The sequence below is a fragment of the Akanthomyces muscarius genome, chromosome 3 (genome assembly GCF_028009165.1).
Source record: "Akanthomyces muscarius strain Ve6 chromosome 3, whole genome shotgun sequence".
NCBI lineage: Eukaryota > Fungi > Ascomycota > Sordariomycetes > Hypocreales > Cordycipitaceae > Akanthomyces > Akanthomyces muscarius.
In genome coordinates this window covers 4,480,964-4,497,428 of record NC_079243.1, presented here as the reverse complement: position 1 = coordinate 4,497,428, position 16,465 = coordinate 4,480,964, and the positions used below count along the sequence as shown (strand labels likewise).

At 51.4% G+C, this 16,465-nt stretch overlaps 8 protein-coding genes across 8 annotated transcripts; 6 read left to right on the top strand and 2 right to left on the bottom strand.

The window, feature by feature from the left end:
* Window positions 1–444: 444 nt before the first annotated feature.
* Window positions 445–1,756, top strand: LMH87_002887 (uncharacterized protein; the record flags this gene model as incomplete). The annotated part of the gene is made up of 2 exons (XM_056194417.1): window positions 445–1,202; window positions 1,270–1,756. The coding sequence occupies 2 exons, from the start codon at window positions 445–447 to the stop codon at window positions 1,754–1,756; spliced, it is 1,245 nt and encodes a 414-aa protein (XP_056051357.1).
* A 763-nt stretch (window positions 1,757–2,519) lies between these two features.
* LMH87_002886 (uncharacterized protein) lies at window positions 2,520–4,169 on the top strand (the record flags this gene model as incomplete). Its single annotated transcript, XM_056194416.1, has 1 exon — window positions 2,520–4,169. One exon carries the CDS (start codon window positions 2,520–2,522, stop codon window positions 4,167–4,169), a length of 1,650 nt encoding a protein of 549 aa, XP_056051356.1.
* Window positions 4,170–4,788: 619 nt separating this feature from the next.
* On the top strand, window positions 4,789–5,088 carry LMH87_002885 (uncharacterized protein; the record flags this gene model as incomplete). Its single annotated transcript, XM_056194415.1, has 2 exons — window positions 4,789–4,875; window positions 4,951–5,088. The coding sequence occupies 2 exons, from the start codon at window positions 4,789–4,791 to the stop codon at window positions 5,086–5,088; spliced, it is 225 nt and encodes a 74-aa protein (XP_056051355.1).
* Window positions 5,089–8,704: 3,616 nt separating this feature from the next.
* On the top strand, window positions 8,705–9,619 carry LMH87_002884 (uncharacterized protein; the record flags this gene model as incomplete). Its single annotated transcript, XM_056194414.1, has 2 exons — window positions 8,705–8,758; window positions 8,822–9,619. 2 exons carry the CDS (start codon window positions 8,705–8,707, stop codon window positions 9,617–9,619), a joined length of 852 nt encoding a protein of 283 aa, XP_056051354.1.
* Window positions 9,620–9,774: 155 nt separating this feature from the next.
* LMH87_002883 (uncharacterized protein) lies at window positions 9,775–10,709 on the bottom strand (the record flags this gene model as incomplete). Its single annotated transcript, XM_056194413.1, has 4 exons — window positions 9,775–10,190; window positions 10,261–10,396; window positions 10,514–10,601; window positions 10,663–10,709. 4 exons carry the CDS (start codon window positions 10,707–10,709, stop codon window positions 9,775–9,777), a joined length of 687 nt encoding a protein of 228 aa, XP_056051353.1.
* An 821-nt stretch (window positions 10,710–11,530) lies between these two features.
* LMH87_002882 (uncharacterized protein) lies at window positions 11,531–12,377 on the bottom strand (the record flags this gene model as incomplete). The annotated part of the gene is made up of 2 exons (XM_056194411.1): window positions 11,531–11,827; window positions 11,943–12,377. 2 exons carry the CDS (start codon window positions 12,375–12,377, stop codon window positions 11,531–11,533), a joined length of 732 nt encoding a protein of 243 aa, XP_056051352.1.
* An 848-nt stretch (window positions 12,378–13,225) lies between these two features.
* Window positions 13,226–15,291, top strand: LMH87_002881 (uncharacterized protein; the record flags this gene model as incomplete). The annotated part of the gene is made up of 5 exons (XM_056194410.1): window positions 13,226–13,485; window positions 13,604–13,806; window positions 13,929–14,254; window positions 14,331–14,461; window positions 14,523–15,291. 5 exons carry the CDS (start codon window positions 13,226–13,228, stop codon window positions 15,289–15,291), a joined length of 1,689 nt encoding a protein of 562 aa, XP_056051351.1.
* Window positions 15,292–15,799: 508 nt separating this feature from the next.
* LMH87_002880 (uncharacterized protein) lies at window positions 15,800–16,227 on the top strand (the record flags this gene model as incomplete). Its single annotated transcript, XM_056194409.1, has 3 exons — window positions 15,800–15,837; window positions 15,926–16,082; window positions 16,153–16,227. 3 exons carry the CDS (start codon window positions 15,800–15,802, stop codon window positions 16,225–16,227), a joined length of 270 nt encoding a protein of 89 aa, XP_056051350.1.
* Window positions 16,228–16,465: the final 238 nt, after the last annotated feature.

Sequence of the window (16,465 nt, the reverse complement as noted above, 5' to 3'; positions counted from 1 at the left end):
GGTAAATGCTTAGAAGAGTTGGAGTCTCAATCGCCGTTGATGGCGCTGCTGTATTGACAACTGCAGGACGCAAGAGCTTGCATTAAAATATTGGGCTTGACAAGTATTTACCATGGATGATAATACGAGAGAAGGGCAATTGCGGAATGATATCAGTAGAGTATTTTTGTCGCAGCCAATCGACGGACACGGAGGTTCCGGGTAGGAGGCAGTGGCGTTGGTGAAACATGTGGTTGTGGCGCCACAGTATAAGTGGTGTGATGTGAGGCCATGATAATGGTGCCATAATAGGCAGTCGTGCCTGCATACGGCGTGGAAGCTACTTGAATACAAATCGTAATCCAGATATTTCACGCAATATGAACGGGAAGGGCAAGCCATTGTGTCTCTTTGACAATTGTACAATTGTTGTGTGGCTATCCTACGGGATTTCCGGAACACGCAATGAAGGTAATATTATCCATCAACGCTGGCTCTAGCTCTGTCAAAGTCTCCGTCTATACGGTGAGTGGCGCCCTGCTCCGGCAGGTTGCCGCTGCGCACATCAATGGTCTTTCGGTATCCTGCGCGACGATGGGATATTCGCGCTATGGAGAAACTATAATCAAAGGCAAAGACGCGCAGCATGTGCAAAACCAGCGCGATGCCGTGAAGCTACTGCTCGACACGTTTATCAGCGATGCTGAACTAAGCGAAATCCGCTCCGAAAGCGATATTTCTGCTGTATGCCATCGAATTGTTCACGGCGGCAACTACGATAGCGCCAGGGTCATCACAAAGCACATATATTCCAGCTTGGAGGAGCTCGCTAGCTTGGCGCCATTGCACAACGGTATAGCCCTATCCATCGTCGACTCTTGCATGAAGTGGCTGCCCGACACAACGCAAGTGGCCTGCTTTGACACGCAATTCCATGCCACGATACCTGACCATATTTCCACATATCCCATCGACCAAATTGCCGCAAAGAAAGGAGGACTTCGAAAGTATGGGTTCCATGGCATCAGCTACGCCTTTATTTCTCGATCGGTATCCGCATTCCTAGAGAAAGATCGTGACAGACTCAACATAATCGCTCTTCACTTGGGAAGCGGTGCCAGCGCCTGTGCGATCAAGGGCGGCAAGAGCTGGGATACCAGCATGGGTCTCACGCCGCTATCGGGGCTTCCCGGTGCTACACGTTGCGGCGATATCGACCCTAGGTAGGCGATGGAATGCCATTTGTGAGCGCACGCGAGATGATCAGCTAATAGAACTATTTGTTGGCAGCCTTGCCTTTCACTACGCTGACCATGTGGAGTTTGACCGACGCCTCCCAGGAACCATACACATCGCGGAGGCTGAAGATATTCTAAACCATCGCTGCGGATGGAAATCTGTCACTGGCACTACGGATTTTGCCTTCATAGCGAGCTCATCTGAGCCGAAGTGCGTGCTTGCATTCGACCTCTTGGTGGACCGAGTCTGCGGCTTCATCGGGAGCTACTACGTGTCTCTGGAGGGCCGAGTGGACGCCGTTGTTTTCGCGGGCGGAATAGGCGAACATTGCTATGCTCTGAGACGTGCTGTTGTGAGGCGTGTGGGATGTCTCGGCTTTTCTCTCGATGAAGCACGCAATAACGAAATAATGGAAGGGCCTGGGACAGAGGTCCGGGACATTGGCCGTGAGAATTCTTGGCCGCGCGTGCTTGTCTGCGAGACGGATGAGCAATTTGAAATGGCCAGGAGTTGCGCGGACAATAAAGAGCTCTGGTAACATGCATTGCCGGGGCAAGGGCCGTGTCATAAATCGGCCAATTGAAGGATCGCATGCTACGCCCACAAGCAAAAGCACTGAAATGCGAACTTTAGCAACTTTCGCTCTGCACGATCAATCTATCATTTATACAAGTTCTCTTTCCCACTAAAATAGAATGCAATGAAACAAAAGCAGTTGGGGTAAGTGGAGCGTAGTTCTGAATGTATAGGATGTGCCGCAGCCACTCGCGAGTAAATATCCTTCGCTCGTGTAAGCCGCCCGAGCTTGTCAGAGAGCTACACCAGCTGCCTCATGTCTTCCAATTGCCGAATGCAAAACGGATTCGCATAGAAAATATGACGCGAGTCTCGACCGCAGGTTCTAAACGGCGACGGCAAATGGTTGAAATGCGACTCGCATCCCGTCACCGCGCCACTGTACAACCACGCCACCACCACGCCATCACAGTTGAGCTTGAAGAGTCCGCACATAAGTGGTGAATTTCTCACGTCATAGCAGTGATGTGGCCGCGAAATATTAAATTTCTCATTTAAAAACTCACGGACTGAGACTCCGTATCATAATTCGCTCGGCATCAGGCCACTGCAATACAGTGGTCAGTGACTTCTTTAGCGTCTTGCTACTATAAATACGTGAACGCGTTGTAACGTAGTGAGAGGCTGGCCCGGCTCATGAAGATCTACATATCGGTACTTGGTAGACGCGCATTTCCAAAAGAATCATGCTGTTTGTCAAGTCTTCACTCAAATAATATTCAACAATGCCCAAGGCAATCATCATAGTTGGCGGTGGCTCTGCGGGCATCGCCACCGCTACAAGGTTGCGTCGCCTTGACGAATCGGCGATGATCACGGTGTTTGAAAAAGGAGCTCATGTAAGCTACGCAAGTTGTGGAATTCCTTATGCTCTGGGCGACGTCATCAGGGACGACGCTTTGTTGCTCCCCTACGATCCGCATTACTTCAAGCAGCGCTTCAACATTGATGTTTATGTCAATACCGAAGTAGTGGAGATCGATCGCCGAAACGAACAGATTTGTGTTCGATCCGGTGGAAATGTCGAAAGCCATCGAGTCGACTACGACAAGCTTGTGCTGTGTCTGGGGGCCGAGCCAATTTGGCCCTCGATTGACCACCAGGCGCACTGCCATGTCTTCCATCTGCGGACATCGTCCCATCTGCAAGAAATCAAAACATTCATGGTTAACTGTGGTGTCGGTAACGTTTGTATAATTGGGGGTGGCCTCCTCGGCATCGAAGCGGCCGAAAACCTGCGAAAGATCTCGCTCAAAGTTTCCATCGTCGAGCAGACGTCGCACATCATTCCTGGCATTGACAGAGGCGTGGCCGAGATTCTTCACGCAGAATTGGAAAGGAACGGGGTAAAGCTGTACCTTGATGCTACAGTGAAGGGGATAAGCAAGTCATACGTGGTCTTGTCCAATGGTGCAGAGGTCCCCGCTGAATTTGTTCTTCTCGCCGCGGGCATGGAGCCTAGAAAGGCGCTGGCAGAACAGGCAGGGCTGGAAGTGGGTTTCAACGGTGTCAGGGTTGAGGCAAACTTGCAAACGTCCGACGAAGATATCTACGCCATTGGAGACATGGCAGAAACCCGGCATAGATTTACGAAACACCCAGTCCCGGTCGCTTTCGCTGGGCCGGCAAGCAGACAGGGCCGCATGGTGGCAAATGACATAGCAGGCAGGACGACATTTTATCGCGGCAATGTCGGGACAGTGGTGTGCCAAGTCTTTCGTCTTTCAGTTGGCTTCACTGGTCTCTCTGTCCCGGCGCTTCGTGAGCTGGGGCAAGAGCCGCTCTGGGTCACGGTGCATCCCACGGATCATGCAAGCTATTATCCCAATGCGCACCCGATGACTATTAAACTCGCGTTTGAGAAGAAATCGGGTCGCATTCTGGGCGTGCAGGCTGTCGGGGGAGCCGGCGTCGACAAGCGCATCGACGTCTTGGCGACCGCCATGCAAGCGGACATGACAGTACTGGATCTGGAGCATCTCGAACTGGGCTTCGCACCGCCTTACGGCTCAGCAAAGGATCCGGTCAATATTGTTGGGTTTGTGGCCACAAATGTCTTGCGCGGAGACTGCAGGATCGTGCACGTCGAGGACCTCGACTTGGAGGGCCTCGATTACTGGCAAGTGGTGGACGTTCGCTCGCCCGAAGAGTTTGCAAGCAGCCACATTCTGCCGGCTATCAACGTGCCGATAGATGCGCTGCGTGAGAAAATGTCTCTTCTTGATAAAACAAAACCAATTGTTGTGTATTGTGACGTGGGGTATCGCGGATATCTGGCTTACAGGATTTTGAGCCAGAAAGGGTTTGACGTGTTCAATCTTGACGGTGGTATGAAAACGGTGGTGGAGGCGGGGTTTAAAAACCTGGTCAAATAATAGTTTAGCTAGATGGGCCATCTAGTTATCGCTCTTGAACAACTCTGACTGTCAAATAAAAGCATCGACTCAGCCCGGTGTCTCCATCTCCACGAAATTGTAGATGGTGCATTGACTGGAGGCGGCTCCCTAGAGAGAAGCTAGCGACAAAGGACACAAAGCACATGCCATGCAGTCGTTCGTTGGCGCGGTCGACGGACAGCAAGAGTGTAAATGTTGTCCTGCACAAAGAGCATGGTTGTCGGGTATTTAGTCAAGCCTGTAAAGTGAAATCTGGTGGTCCAGGGGCGTCAGATGTCTCCAGACAAGCCACGCCAAAGATAGGATCGGCATTACTACTTGGAACAAAATGAATATTATTGTGTTTAATGGAAAAACTAGAAGCAATTCTAGATATCTTTCTTTTCAAAATACTATACACTTTTGCGAACGCCATTGTCACGTGCCGAGAGCTATAAGGCGGCGTGAACCTAGCCAGGCCCTACAATGAAAGGCCGTCCTTCTCCCCGTAAACAACAAAGCGCTTATAGTTCTATATTACGTCTCCATCAGTTTTTTATCATTGCTATTTCCACCCGCATTGTATTTCATCGCCGCCCTCCTACAGAAAGTTACCAGCATGGCCAACTCACCGGTCGGCCAGCCTGACAACAGCCAGGCAAGCAGTCAGGTTGGATACGCAACAGACAATGCACCAGTGCATCAGGTAGGCCAATATTAATAATGCTTCTGCTTTGGCTCCAACTGCTGATACTGCGATGATGCCGGGCGATATCAACAGCCTGTACCATGCACCAAATGTGGCCAGGCAATGGGCCATCGAGCGGATTGCTCATACAAATACCGAAATTGCTGGACATACGGTATGCGGTCAAGTAAGAAGCAAGAGGGTTCTTTCGAATCGCAGCCGAAACAGTGATCTCTTTCTGTCTTTGTTCCATGAACCTGCGAGCTGCTCAGGATGGTGTTGATGTCGCGGTCGGACATGAAGACGGTTCATTTCGACGCTAAAGTAGGCAAGGAAGCCTCCCCACAGGAGTGATGGGAAGCAATGGGAGAATGATAAAATTTGAGAGCACTCGAGCAAGGAAGTAGCCAGCAGTAAGCAAACTATCTGGTGACGGCGATGATCTGGGCGCCATCGCGAGCTCTGTCGCGGGCTGGCCGGTGGCTTGCTGATTACGGCTACCGCGGAAAAATTGTTAAATAACTAAATCACAAGGCGAGTTTCAAAACATCTCTCCAAAACTCACAATTCTGCCTTCAGTGATCGATAGGTCGTATTCTCTGTGCATCACGCCACTTTCTACCGGATACCACCTCACACCACATCACACCACAGACTCTTCATGAGTCTGGACTTTGTGGTTTGCAACATCAACGTAGTTCAGTAGAGGTACTTGAAAGCTTGAATAAAAGAAGACATCAAAAATGTATTTACGAGTTAACCAACTAATTGTTGCAATTAAATCTCGCAGCGCCGTTCTGCCTCAGATTATCAGCTAATTCAACACCACGCTGCTTGTAACTTATTCCACCTGTACATGGCACACCATTCGGATACCAAGAAGCCATGAAGATCCGTCCGGATCTCTGAAAAGATGTTTCAAAGCCATGCAGTACTTTAGGCTACGGGGTGTTACTTTATATATAAGCTTGCATGGCTCCTTTCAGTCAGTAAATCTTTGATGTCGGGCTGAGCTTTAATCTATCCACGACGTGAATAAGCTCGCTGAGCTCGATGACAGCGAGTACCCGAGTTTCGCGAGCGAGTGGCCGTTTGGCGAGGATGTCGCCGTCCTTGCCATTCGGACACGGGCCAAAATTACTATGTTGCGGTGCAGACGCCGCTATGGACGCACGAAGAGAGGAAACAAAAGGTCACAAAGGGCTTTGTTCGAGCATAAATGCAATTTATCTTCCTTACATTCCTTGCTTCAATTTCACTTTGAATGTTGGCAATGATCTACTATGTTGCTGCGTATTGTGACTTTATTTTGACATTTAACCTGAAAAGTCGTGACAGGACTTGGCCGGCACTCCCCGCGGCGCTAACCTTTGGCATCTCGCAGAATACTTAAACAAAATGCAAATTAAATTGATAATTTTTTCGGCCAATTGTCACACCGCAAGCTTATACTAGCACGATCGATGTCCGATTGGCGAGTTCACGCCAGCAGTGATCGTACAAAGATCCTGCGCCCAGAGACTGACTCATGAACATGTGCACCTCAGCGGGTGTAGACGTCTCATTATACGCCAAAACTGGGTTCATGACCCAGTCATACTACAGCATTGGTCTGAATCCATTGTTTAGTGCTCAACTAGGTATTTCCTCTACCGTACTCCTTCTGCTTTTGAATGAAAAAATGACGCTAGAAATTCTGAGCAAAGAATCCGCACTCATCTGAAGTCGGGATTGTGCAGGAGGTAAACTATGTCGCAATTGATCGTTAGCCTCCCCGTACCAATATCGCGCTTTACAGCATCGTACGGTCAGATACGTACAAAGCAATATTTTTGGACAATATCCTCGTAAGATGCACAGGATATGTCGAAATAGTCCTTGGCTGGCGCAGGAGACTTGGCTGTCGTCAGTGGACATATCCACCGCTCTGTTGCGGCATCGACAATATTTTGTTGTCCCGTCTTATGGTGTGATCGCTGGTAATGCTTCCGGTGGCGATGGCTATGTTTCCGTATGAAAGATACCCGGAAATTTGATCCATCATTATTATCCCAGTGCTCTTGTCCGTCTATGACGCAGCGAACACAGAAGATGCAGTTGCGGCGCTCCAGGTGTGCAAGTCCAGAGATGTCGATCTCGAAACGAAACCGATTGTATCCTATGTGTTGCTGTGTGTGTTGATTGGGAATTGCGTACACCTCGGAGACAGTTGCCCAGCCGTCAAAAGTAAATCGACAAGCAACAGACTGTGTACCAATCGTTGATGCGACAGCAAGAGAGCCACATATCATCTTGTTGTCGTCGGACAAATGAAGTCCGCAGAGTTGCACAAAACTTGTGCCATCCAGTTTTCTGGGCTCCCTGACATAAGTCGGATCCATAATCCAAGCGAAGTCTTCGTCGTCACTATCATCACCAGTGGATGGGTAGCTGTACAAGTTTGGCCACTGGTCTAGGCCAAGTTGGCCATCATCAGCGCAAGATGATTCTGCGCTGATAGAGATGGGACTTTCAAGTTGAGAGAATGGACAGACCTGTACATTCGAGTCAAAATGTACCATCTTCGGTGTTCTCGGCGTGGTTGGCGGGCTAGGCATGCCATTTGGACTGAGGGGTGGACACTGCGGTATGCACAGAGCCGGAGGGAGCGAACATGGTAACCTGGAGCTCGGTCGCTGTTTTGTCTCGGTCGCATCGTGTTTGGATAAATTTTGAGTGTTATCGATATTTATTGACAGGCTTGCTGGCCGTCTCGCCCAAATCTCCTTCGCGTCGGCGGTGCCAGCATTTAATACGCCGGGGAGGCAGTGCGGACCGGAGCGGGCGGCAGTGTGAAGAGTAACGAAAGGCGGCGTATATGGCATCGCTGGCGATGCAAAAGAGCGCTGATTCTGATGGGAGGTTCAAGTAAAAAATTAAGAGTAGCCCATGAGACGATAAGCGACTCACTTGATGATTCGCAGACTCTGCGGCCGTCTGGCTGTTCCAGACTTTAAGCGACATCAACCAGGCTTCTACTTCCCAATCAACTCCCAGAGGAGACGGCCTCCGGTCCAATCGACCGGCACCTACCACTAGCGGAGGTTTTAACAGCGGTCCTAGCAATCTATTGAACCCCCCTTTCATCATTGGAGAATAATCGTCCAATGCCGGTCTTTCGTGTGGGCTGGTGCTACAGTGGCGGAAATCCTCAAGGCCTAGACTGACGCCAGAAACAGATGTAGCGCCACTTCTCAAAGACCTGGGCTCATAAATTGCCTTCTTTATGCGACGCGATAACCTGGATTTTCTGCCCGTTCTCATACGCCGGCATTATAATTAAGCTTCCCACGATCTAAGTCTATCGCAGAGAAAACTACAACTTGTAGATATCGTCTGGGTGCGACATTGTGCTGTATTTGTGGAGAGCCCAAGTACTTATGCTTAGTTACTGACTCCTGCTAATCATGTGTATGTTTTATGGGGATGTATCAAATTAGCTGATATCCCTGCACAATAGCGAACTCCGGGCGGCGCATGAGAAAAGGGATGCATCTGCAGCTACCACGGCTCGGAAGTAAATCGCTAGTTACCCCACGTCATTACAGCGGCGTAACGGCTCCGATAACGAGAGCCAAATAAATCAGTCCACTTGTTTCGCCCACAATTAACTGCCGATCGATCCCGAAGGCGACCAGTTGGCTTTCATCTCTTCTCAAGCAGCGGATTCCATTGCAGCATGAAGGTGAATGTTGGATAAATAGGCCCCGATGCCCTGAACCTGGTCGATTTTAGTCTTTGGGATAAACTAGTTACTGCAGTGAGAAGCCCACAATTCACCCCATATTATCTGCCGTTACTGCTGACAATGGACCTTGAATGGATGAACTTCTGTTTGGACCCTGAACTCCTGTCCCCGCCGGTATGTCACCGATCGATGCTAGTCCTCTTTCCTTGCCGCGATGGACTAACAGACGATGTATAGTTATCATGTTCCTCCTCCTTGCCGTCTGAAGGATGTCCAGATTGGGAATTTGCAACATTTTACCAGACTCCTTCCTCTCTGCGCGACGATGATGGATCAAGCAAGCCCGGCGACCAAAATGTATATCCACTCTTGGCAGGACCCCGGAGATCGGTACTCAACACCCCCGCTGGTCTCTCGAGCCCAATCAAATGGCACGATTTGTTACAGCTTTTCCTAGAAAGAGAGTGCTCCGCGCCGGCCGCCACTGGCCCAAACGTCGACTTTGGTGGCCAATCTCCACAGCCCTTGTTTGGGCCCCGGCTGCCAAGTCCGGGGACTTGCCCTGTTGCGGACGGGCAGGGCCAAGAAGACAGCGATGGCTATTCGACCACCCATCAATCATCGCCCATGGCTGCAGGAACTGCCAGCGAAGTGGCCACTCCGGAGCTACAGCACGAGACCGCCGCTTCAGAAAGTTCTCCCGAGAGCAATCGCGAAGTGACAGGACGGGGGACAATTACATGTGCTAGTTCGAGAACAAGGCACAACAGGTCAAAGTCCAATCACGATCACAAATGCATCGAGAAAAACTATCGCGACCGGCTCAATAGCGGATTCAAAAATCTTACACGTGCACTGGAAGCCTGCGGAGAAAATATTAGTGCTAGCGAGGGCGGCACATGCAACGAGTTCCGGGCGCAAAGCAAGGGAGCGGTGCTGCAGCTGGCTGCTGCGAGATTACAACGTCTGCAGCGGGAAAATAAGCTCCTTGCGAGTGAGCTGAAGTGGATGAAAGGATTGACGGCTAATGTATGAAAAACAAGCATATACATGAGGCCATGTACAGAACATGATCAAATCATACCATTGATATTCAATTTTGACTAAAAGTCTTCGTACAAATAAAGTTCTTGTCTCCCACGAACATCCCTACTCGCAGCTCGGGCAGGCTGTTAATGTCCACGCCCACGTCAAAGGTAGCGCACATGCGGGCCAGTAGGTACCGGGGGGTTACCTATCGCGCGACAGGTGAAATTCAAGCCCGCGGCTCCGCCAGCTTGCTCGACCCAGTCCGCAAATTTAAACACAAAGCCAAGCCCCTCGGAGTACTGTGTCGTGTTGACAACGGCGTTGGCGCCCGGCACGGCATTGACTGTACCAAATACACCAGGACCGAGCGTGGGGGGGTTGCCGGCGATGAGGCTGTTCCACGTAGGCTGAAAAGGCTGCACGTATCCCGTCGTGAGCTTGACGTCGAGCTGGTGACTGCCCTCGTAGAGCTGAAACAACGTGCTTTCGGGGATGCTCCAGTGAAGCTCGCAGCCACGGGCGCTCGATGATGGTGGCGCAAAGTGGACTAGGACGTACTGCCGACTCGTCGCGCGGCCTGAGTCGGGAACTGTTGGAGAAGGGGATCTTGTGACTACTCGGGGGTTTGATTTGGTGCTTTTACTGACCTCCATTGCTGCCTGCCTTTTGGACCACCTGGAAGACAGAGTCGTGGATGGGTACACAGGTGTCTGGACGACTCTCATCCAGGAGAAAGAGACTGTCCGGCGCGATGATGTTGGGATTGGACATAACGGAGACGGACTAGAGCTGCGTAGCTGCGAATATTGATTGATGAAGAATTCGCAATTGCGATGATGTTCTATCAGATGCGCTTAAATACCCCAGAGATTGGTTACTGTGCAGAACCGAATACGTTACATGGCCAAAAGAACTGCCGTCATGCCAGGGTGTCATCATGATCGTACGAGGCATAAAACGGAGAATAGCAGCCGCACCGAAGATGGACCTATAAGCGCTCAGTAGACTGGTGCATTGATTTGTAGAGAGTGTATGTCCGGAAGTGATACCTCGTGCATATGGCTTGGCGGAATACGGGCTGAGAAGTGCGAGGCATATGGTAAGTATAGCAGAAAAGGGTACAAAGGAGGCGTATCAAGTTGTAGATTATAATGTCTCAGAAATATGTCACTTCCACGCATTCTGTGGTATGACTTCTCGTGATCTTGGCTCTGGGCCCTTCTTTTATCCCTGAACGGGGTGTGAATAGTCTGTCCTCTCCTGCAAGCCTCCGGCTGCTGCTGGCATGCAAAGCGAGCGGCCTCCGAAGCAGTGTGGCAGCCATGCACCTGTGGTATCTGGCAATTTCACAGATACAGTCCAGTATCCATCTTTACGGGCTGTACCGAGACATTTATTGCCTTTTCATTCTCCAGGATTGCTGATGTTCAATGGGGCCGCGCACGCAGTTCTTCAAGGCGATAACACTAAAGCACCAATATGGAATTATCATATCAGGCCGATCGGAAAAAAATTATATCTTGACATTCTTATGCAAAGACAGAGTTAATAAATCAAAACACCTTTGCTCCTTGACATTGCTACCGTACACTATATTTGCAGGCTTGGAAGCCGATGTGCTGCTTATAAGGTATCCTAACTCTCGTTTGCTATTTTGTTCTATATTTCCGCTTTTTTTTGGTCTTCTAATCTTCTGCATCTTCCTTGCTTTGATTCACTTCCTTTCAAAACAGCATATGGCTACTGGTGTTTTTTTTTACTGCGCCCTCGGCCTCTACCAAAACGCTCCTACTACAGTGATGGTAGTTTAATGCCACGTTGAGGCGAATTCCATGGGGAAAAAAAACATGACTCATAGTATAGCACAGTGTAAGATGTGGAAACATTGCGCAAAAAAAAAACGCTGTAGTTTTGCTTTTATTCATATTCCGCGTCTACAATTTCCTCCCGCTCCTCCTCCTCCATAAAGCCGCCTCCCCGCCCACTCTCATCCCTCAGCTCCCACTCCAGACCGGCCATTTCTTTTTCTAGCGCCGCCTTGTCCGCCCCCAGCTGGGGCTTCTCAAAGTCAATGAGCGTCGCAGCCCCGTCTCCACCAATCAAGAAGTTGTAGCGGTTCACGTCGCCGTGAAGTATCCCATGGCTGTGCATCCGTCCCAGCTCTGCCCGACACACCGCGACATCATCTGGCCCTGTCGGTCGCTGGTCGAGCAGCTTTTACAAAGCGAAGCCGATGACTCTGCCGTTTTCATGAACATGCCCTAGGAACTTGGGGCCAATGTTAAGCGCCGCTAGGTGCTTGAAGATGGCCGTTTCAGCCTCAATGTACCGATCTCCCAGAAGAAGTGGCCATTTTTGCAATGATAGTCTGGGGCGCATGCGGCTCACGCTGCCAGACGGTTTCTTCAGCCAGCAAGGTGAGACGCTCTGTTTTTCGCAGCGCCATGAAGTCAATCATTGTAGGGTGCCAAACTGTGTCGACGGATGCCAGCTTTCCTTGCGAGAGTGTTGCTTTGAGTTCGTCTTTGGGCGTTGCGCGATGAATATGAGCCTGGTTCCAGTTGTTTTCAAAGTATGGTAGAGGGGGCAGAATGTTTGCAAAGTTCGATGCCATGTCCATGAGAGATTCCGCGTCTAGAACACCGGGCTCAACAGTGATGTATTTGACGTGGCGTCCTGCCAAGATTCGGTAGTAGCAGTTGTCTCTACCTCCGGTGGAGAATTCCATGGAAATTATTTCAGGATGGGGAGTAGAAGAGGACATGATGGGATTGGCAAATGAGAGACGAGATGGAATGGGTATGTGAGGATGCAATAGGAAAGGGAGCAGCAGGACATCACCACCTCGGGCTTCGTCCGCATCCCCGTGTGCAGCCCCGAGGTCGCCTTCAAGGCCTGGGACGGCCCCGACGGCGACTCGCGCCTGAGGATGGCGAGATGGTTTCTTTCGGGCATTTACAGGATTTATTTCAGATGAGTTATCGATGCGGCGTTGGGAACGGAATAGACAAAGCAAACTCCGTAACTTATTACCTAAATTAGCTAATTGAAAGCGCCAGATTCATCCCAGCGCCTTGGCACGCTTGGCTGGCCAGCCTTATCTTGCCTGGACGCGGGGTAACGTTAGGATTGCACATCGAAGGATATGCCCCAAATAAACCACCGGGGGGGGGGGCCGCGCGTCAACAAGAACCTCGAAAAGAAACGGACAAGATATCACTGACCAGTACTGCTACTTATTGACGGATTAGCTGGCAGAAACTAGAAAACGATTCGCGGGCTTGGACGCTAAATTCGGTATCATCTCCGGTCGAGAGGGGGCGCTCTGCGGTGATTGGTAATTACGTTACGGCAATTGTGCTAATGCGACCTGGTCACATCGTGCGCCCGCAGCCTAAAGAATTTGAGGCTTGAAACCCCCTGCGGCCGTGAGAACTCTAACGACCTTCTAACACGATCCCATCTTGAAGTCGACATCCAATACGCTTCCCGACAACCACAGCGCCAATGCCTACATAATCAACGCCAGAAAGCCTCGTTGCTTCAGCATCCTTTCTTTCCCTGTCCTGCCAAAAATACACACGAAAAAAAAGAGGAGAGAAAAAAAGAGAAATGAATGGGCACGGTAGGCTGCCGCTCGACCACCGTGAGCAATTGTCCAACTCGGTCGTGACCTTCTTCGACGAGCGGAGCCTGGACCTACGCGCGCCGCGCGAAACGGATCTGAAAACCGTCGTCCGAAAGCTGCGCGAGGATTCGGATCTCTTCAGTCAGACGCTCGACGCCCTACCGAGCCCGAACCGGGCGGACGCCTCGCAGCCGCGCAAGAAGCGCTGGACGGCGCGCGTCAAGACGGGATGCGTCACTTGCCGGTTCGTGTGCCCAACGAGCCCCCCTTGTTCCCAGCGCGCTGCTATGATGGAGAAGAAAAGAAAGTCACGAATGATGGATCTGGAAACTAACTGGACAATTCTACTCTTAATGCTGTAGGAGTCGTCGCATCAAGTGTGACGAGGCAAAGCCCGCGTGCAAACGGTGCTCCCTCACCGGCCGTACGTGCACCTACGAAGCAGCAAGCAGCAGCCCCGAGACGACCTCGTCATCAGGCTCGTCATCCTCGCCCGAACCGCCGCCGCCGCCGGCCAAAGGGCTGCCCTCGCCTGACTGGCATGTCACCGAGTCCTTGCAGTATTGTACGCCTGCCTTCGTCCCTTCCCATCCCGTCGGCGCGGGCACTGCCATGCTCTCTGGGCCCTCGGCATGCGCCGCAGTAGCTTGCTTGACCCTGGTCGCTAACGAAATACGCACTCCGCAGATATCACGGTCATGCTCCCCATGCACGGATTCCATGCGACTGGGGACAGCGCCTACGTTTCGAGCTACCAGGCGAAAAGGATGATGCGAGACGAGGGCTTCGACTCGGCCAGCTTCGTCATGCAGATCCTGAGCCATCGCGTCCAGTGCATGTCCTCGGCGCACCAAGTACAAAACGTGTACGGCGCACTGCCGGCCATCAAACCGGTGTGGGAGCGCCTGTTCCACCAGATGGCCCTCGCCGTTAGCAATCTGAACCGGTTCATGGCGTTGGAGAAGAACGTATACTTTGTCCTTCACCGGGTCGTGGATCTCATGCATACCGAAGTACGACTCGAATCCCCCACTGGCCTTTTTCTTTCGGTGTGTGGGCGGCATTGCTAACGCTGATCCCCAATCACAGCTGACTCTCTCGATTCCGACTTGGCGAGCTCATGCAGAAGGCTTCGGCGCCTTGGTAAAGACGTATGGCGGCATACCCACACTGTTCAGACTGCCGAAACCGCCTGCAATGTCATCGCAGCTTGCCTTGATGTAAGCATTGCCTCACTTGAGTGACGTGACTTTTTGACCCTCTTACTGACCGTCCCTAAAGCGCATCTGCAATGTGCAACTCTACCAGCCCTGCTGATCAACAGATCAAACTCATGTCCAACTGGTCCGACGAGGACATTGACACTGCATACTCTCACACCGGGTTTCACGCGTTTCCATGCCCAACGGTCCTCTTTCAAGCAATAAGCCGCATCACTCATCTGCGAACCCTCGTGGCCGGCTGCACCGATGCAGCGGTAGTCGACAGGCTCGTTCCCTTGGCACGCGAGGCGTTTGCCAAGATCCAGCACTTTGATCCCGCCGGCTGGACAGAGCCGTATCCGACAGACCACGAGTTCTATCCCGTTGTCGGCCGCGCGTTCCAATACGCCGTGGCTCTGTACGGCATACTGTCGCTGCCAGGTCCGCTAGCAGCCGTCTTCACGTATCCGCCCGAAGCCGCGACGCCACAGGCGCACGAGGCTCATCGAGGAGATGATAACCACGAACTGATTTACACAATTACACAACTATACTCCACCACACGAACACGATATCGTGAGCATCTCTTTACGCTATTTCAGCGGGCACTCCCCGCTGCGCCATCCATAGAAGGCCTTCTCTGGCACGCCGCCGTTCTTGGCGTCGCCTACAGCAATCATGAGGAAGAAGAGCAAAGAATTATCCTTGATTATGTAGCCAGCTTACGATTTGTGTATGGCGCAGACGGCGGCGCGATTCATTTGTACGATAAGCTGCGGGAGTTTTGGGCGTCTGGCAAGAAGGAATGGGACCAATGCTTTTACGAGCCAACGAATATCCTGACTTGAGCAATTTAAAGTATATACAAGCACATATTACGACTTAAAACTGCATCCCGCTTGAGCTGAAGACTTTCTGTACGCTCTAAAACCCTTGCCCGTGATCTAAAGCTGGTGTCTTTCGCCGGCCAACCTGTTGCGGCTAATTTGTTCAGAAGACGAGGTAACAGCGCGACTGTTCGACGGAGTTTAAATCTCAAAAAAATTTGTAATGCTCACCGAGCCTAACAATATGAATGAAACTAGATCGATATCTAAACATTTATTTAGTACGTAGTCGAGTTCGAAGATTACCCGGCTATAGCCAATCAGCAGTGCTGCCACGTCTCCACATGAAGCCAAGGCCAGAAGCTCCTGCGTCACAGCGACAACGCCAAAAGTGCATTCATCATCTGCTCGAGCATCCCTCCGTTCCTTTAATCGCGCCCGACGAGACGAGTCTCCCCGCCCGACAAAATCCCGACTGATTCCATTGCACACGAATCACCGCACAACAAACACCGCCAACCCGCCTGCCATGAAGCCCGTCGTCAGCGCCGGCCACGCCTGGTCCTGGTACGTCGCGCAGAAGCTCCCCCACCGCGAGGGCGCTCCAGCACCTCGAGCGCAGTCCACGGAAGCTAACCTTGCCATGCGTCTACAGCACCGTCGTCTCGGTATTTGCCATTGTTATTCTGTCCGCCCTGGCGATTGTGTACCGCAGCGGCCACGAGGAGTTTGTCGGCGGCAACGAGGATCCCACGCCTGAGGAAGGCGTCGCCATTTCGGGCACCATCCTTACGGCGGTATTTGTCTACCTTGTGCGTCCAATCCTGCAGCTTGAACCATCTTGTCTCCGTCCTTTTTTCTCATCTAACAAATCTCCTGCAGGGCTTCTTCGTCTTTTGTGGCTGCCAAGGCATGCTCCACGTGCGCGAGAACCGACGAGGCAGCATTGCCCTATAAATAATAGCATCGAGATGGTGGAGGGATAATGGACAGAAGAATACTCTGTGCAAACATGTCGGGGAATACAAACAAACGGCGTTATTTTGGAGCATTTCTCTTTGGTTTTCTGAGACGTTTCCTGGGGATGGAGCTGAATCCCAGCGCTACCCACGCATTGCGCTATGATTGAGGGATGAGGCTGACTACAAGTGTCGGCGGCTGTACAAGACTAGACAAAGGATCGTTAATACATTAT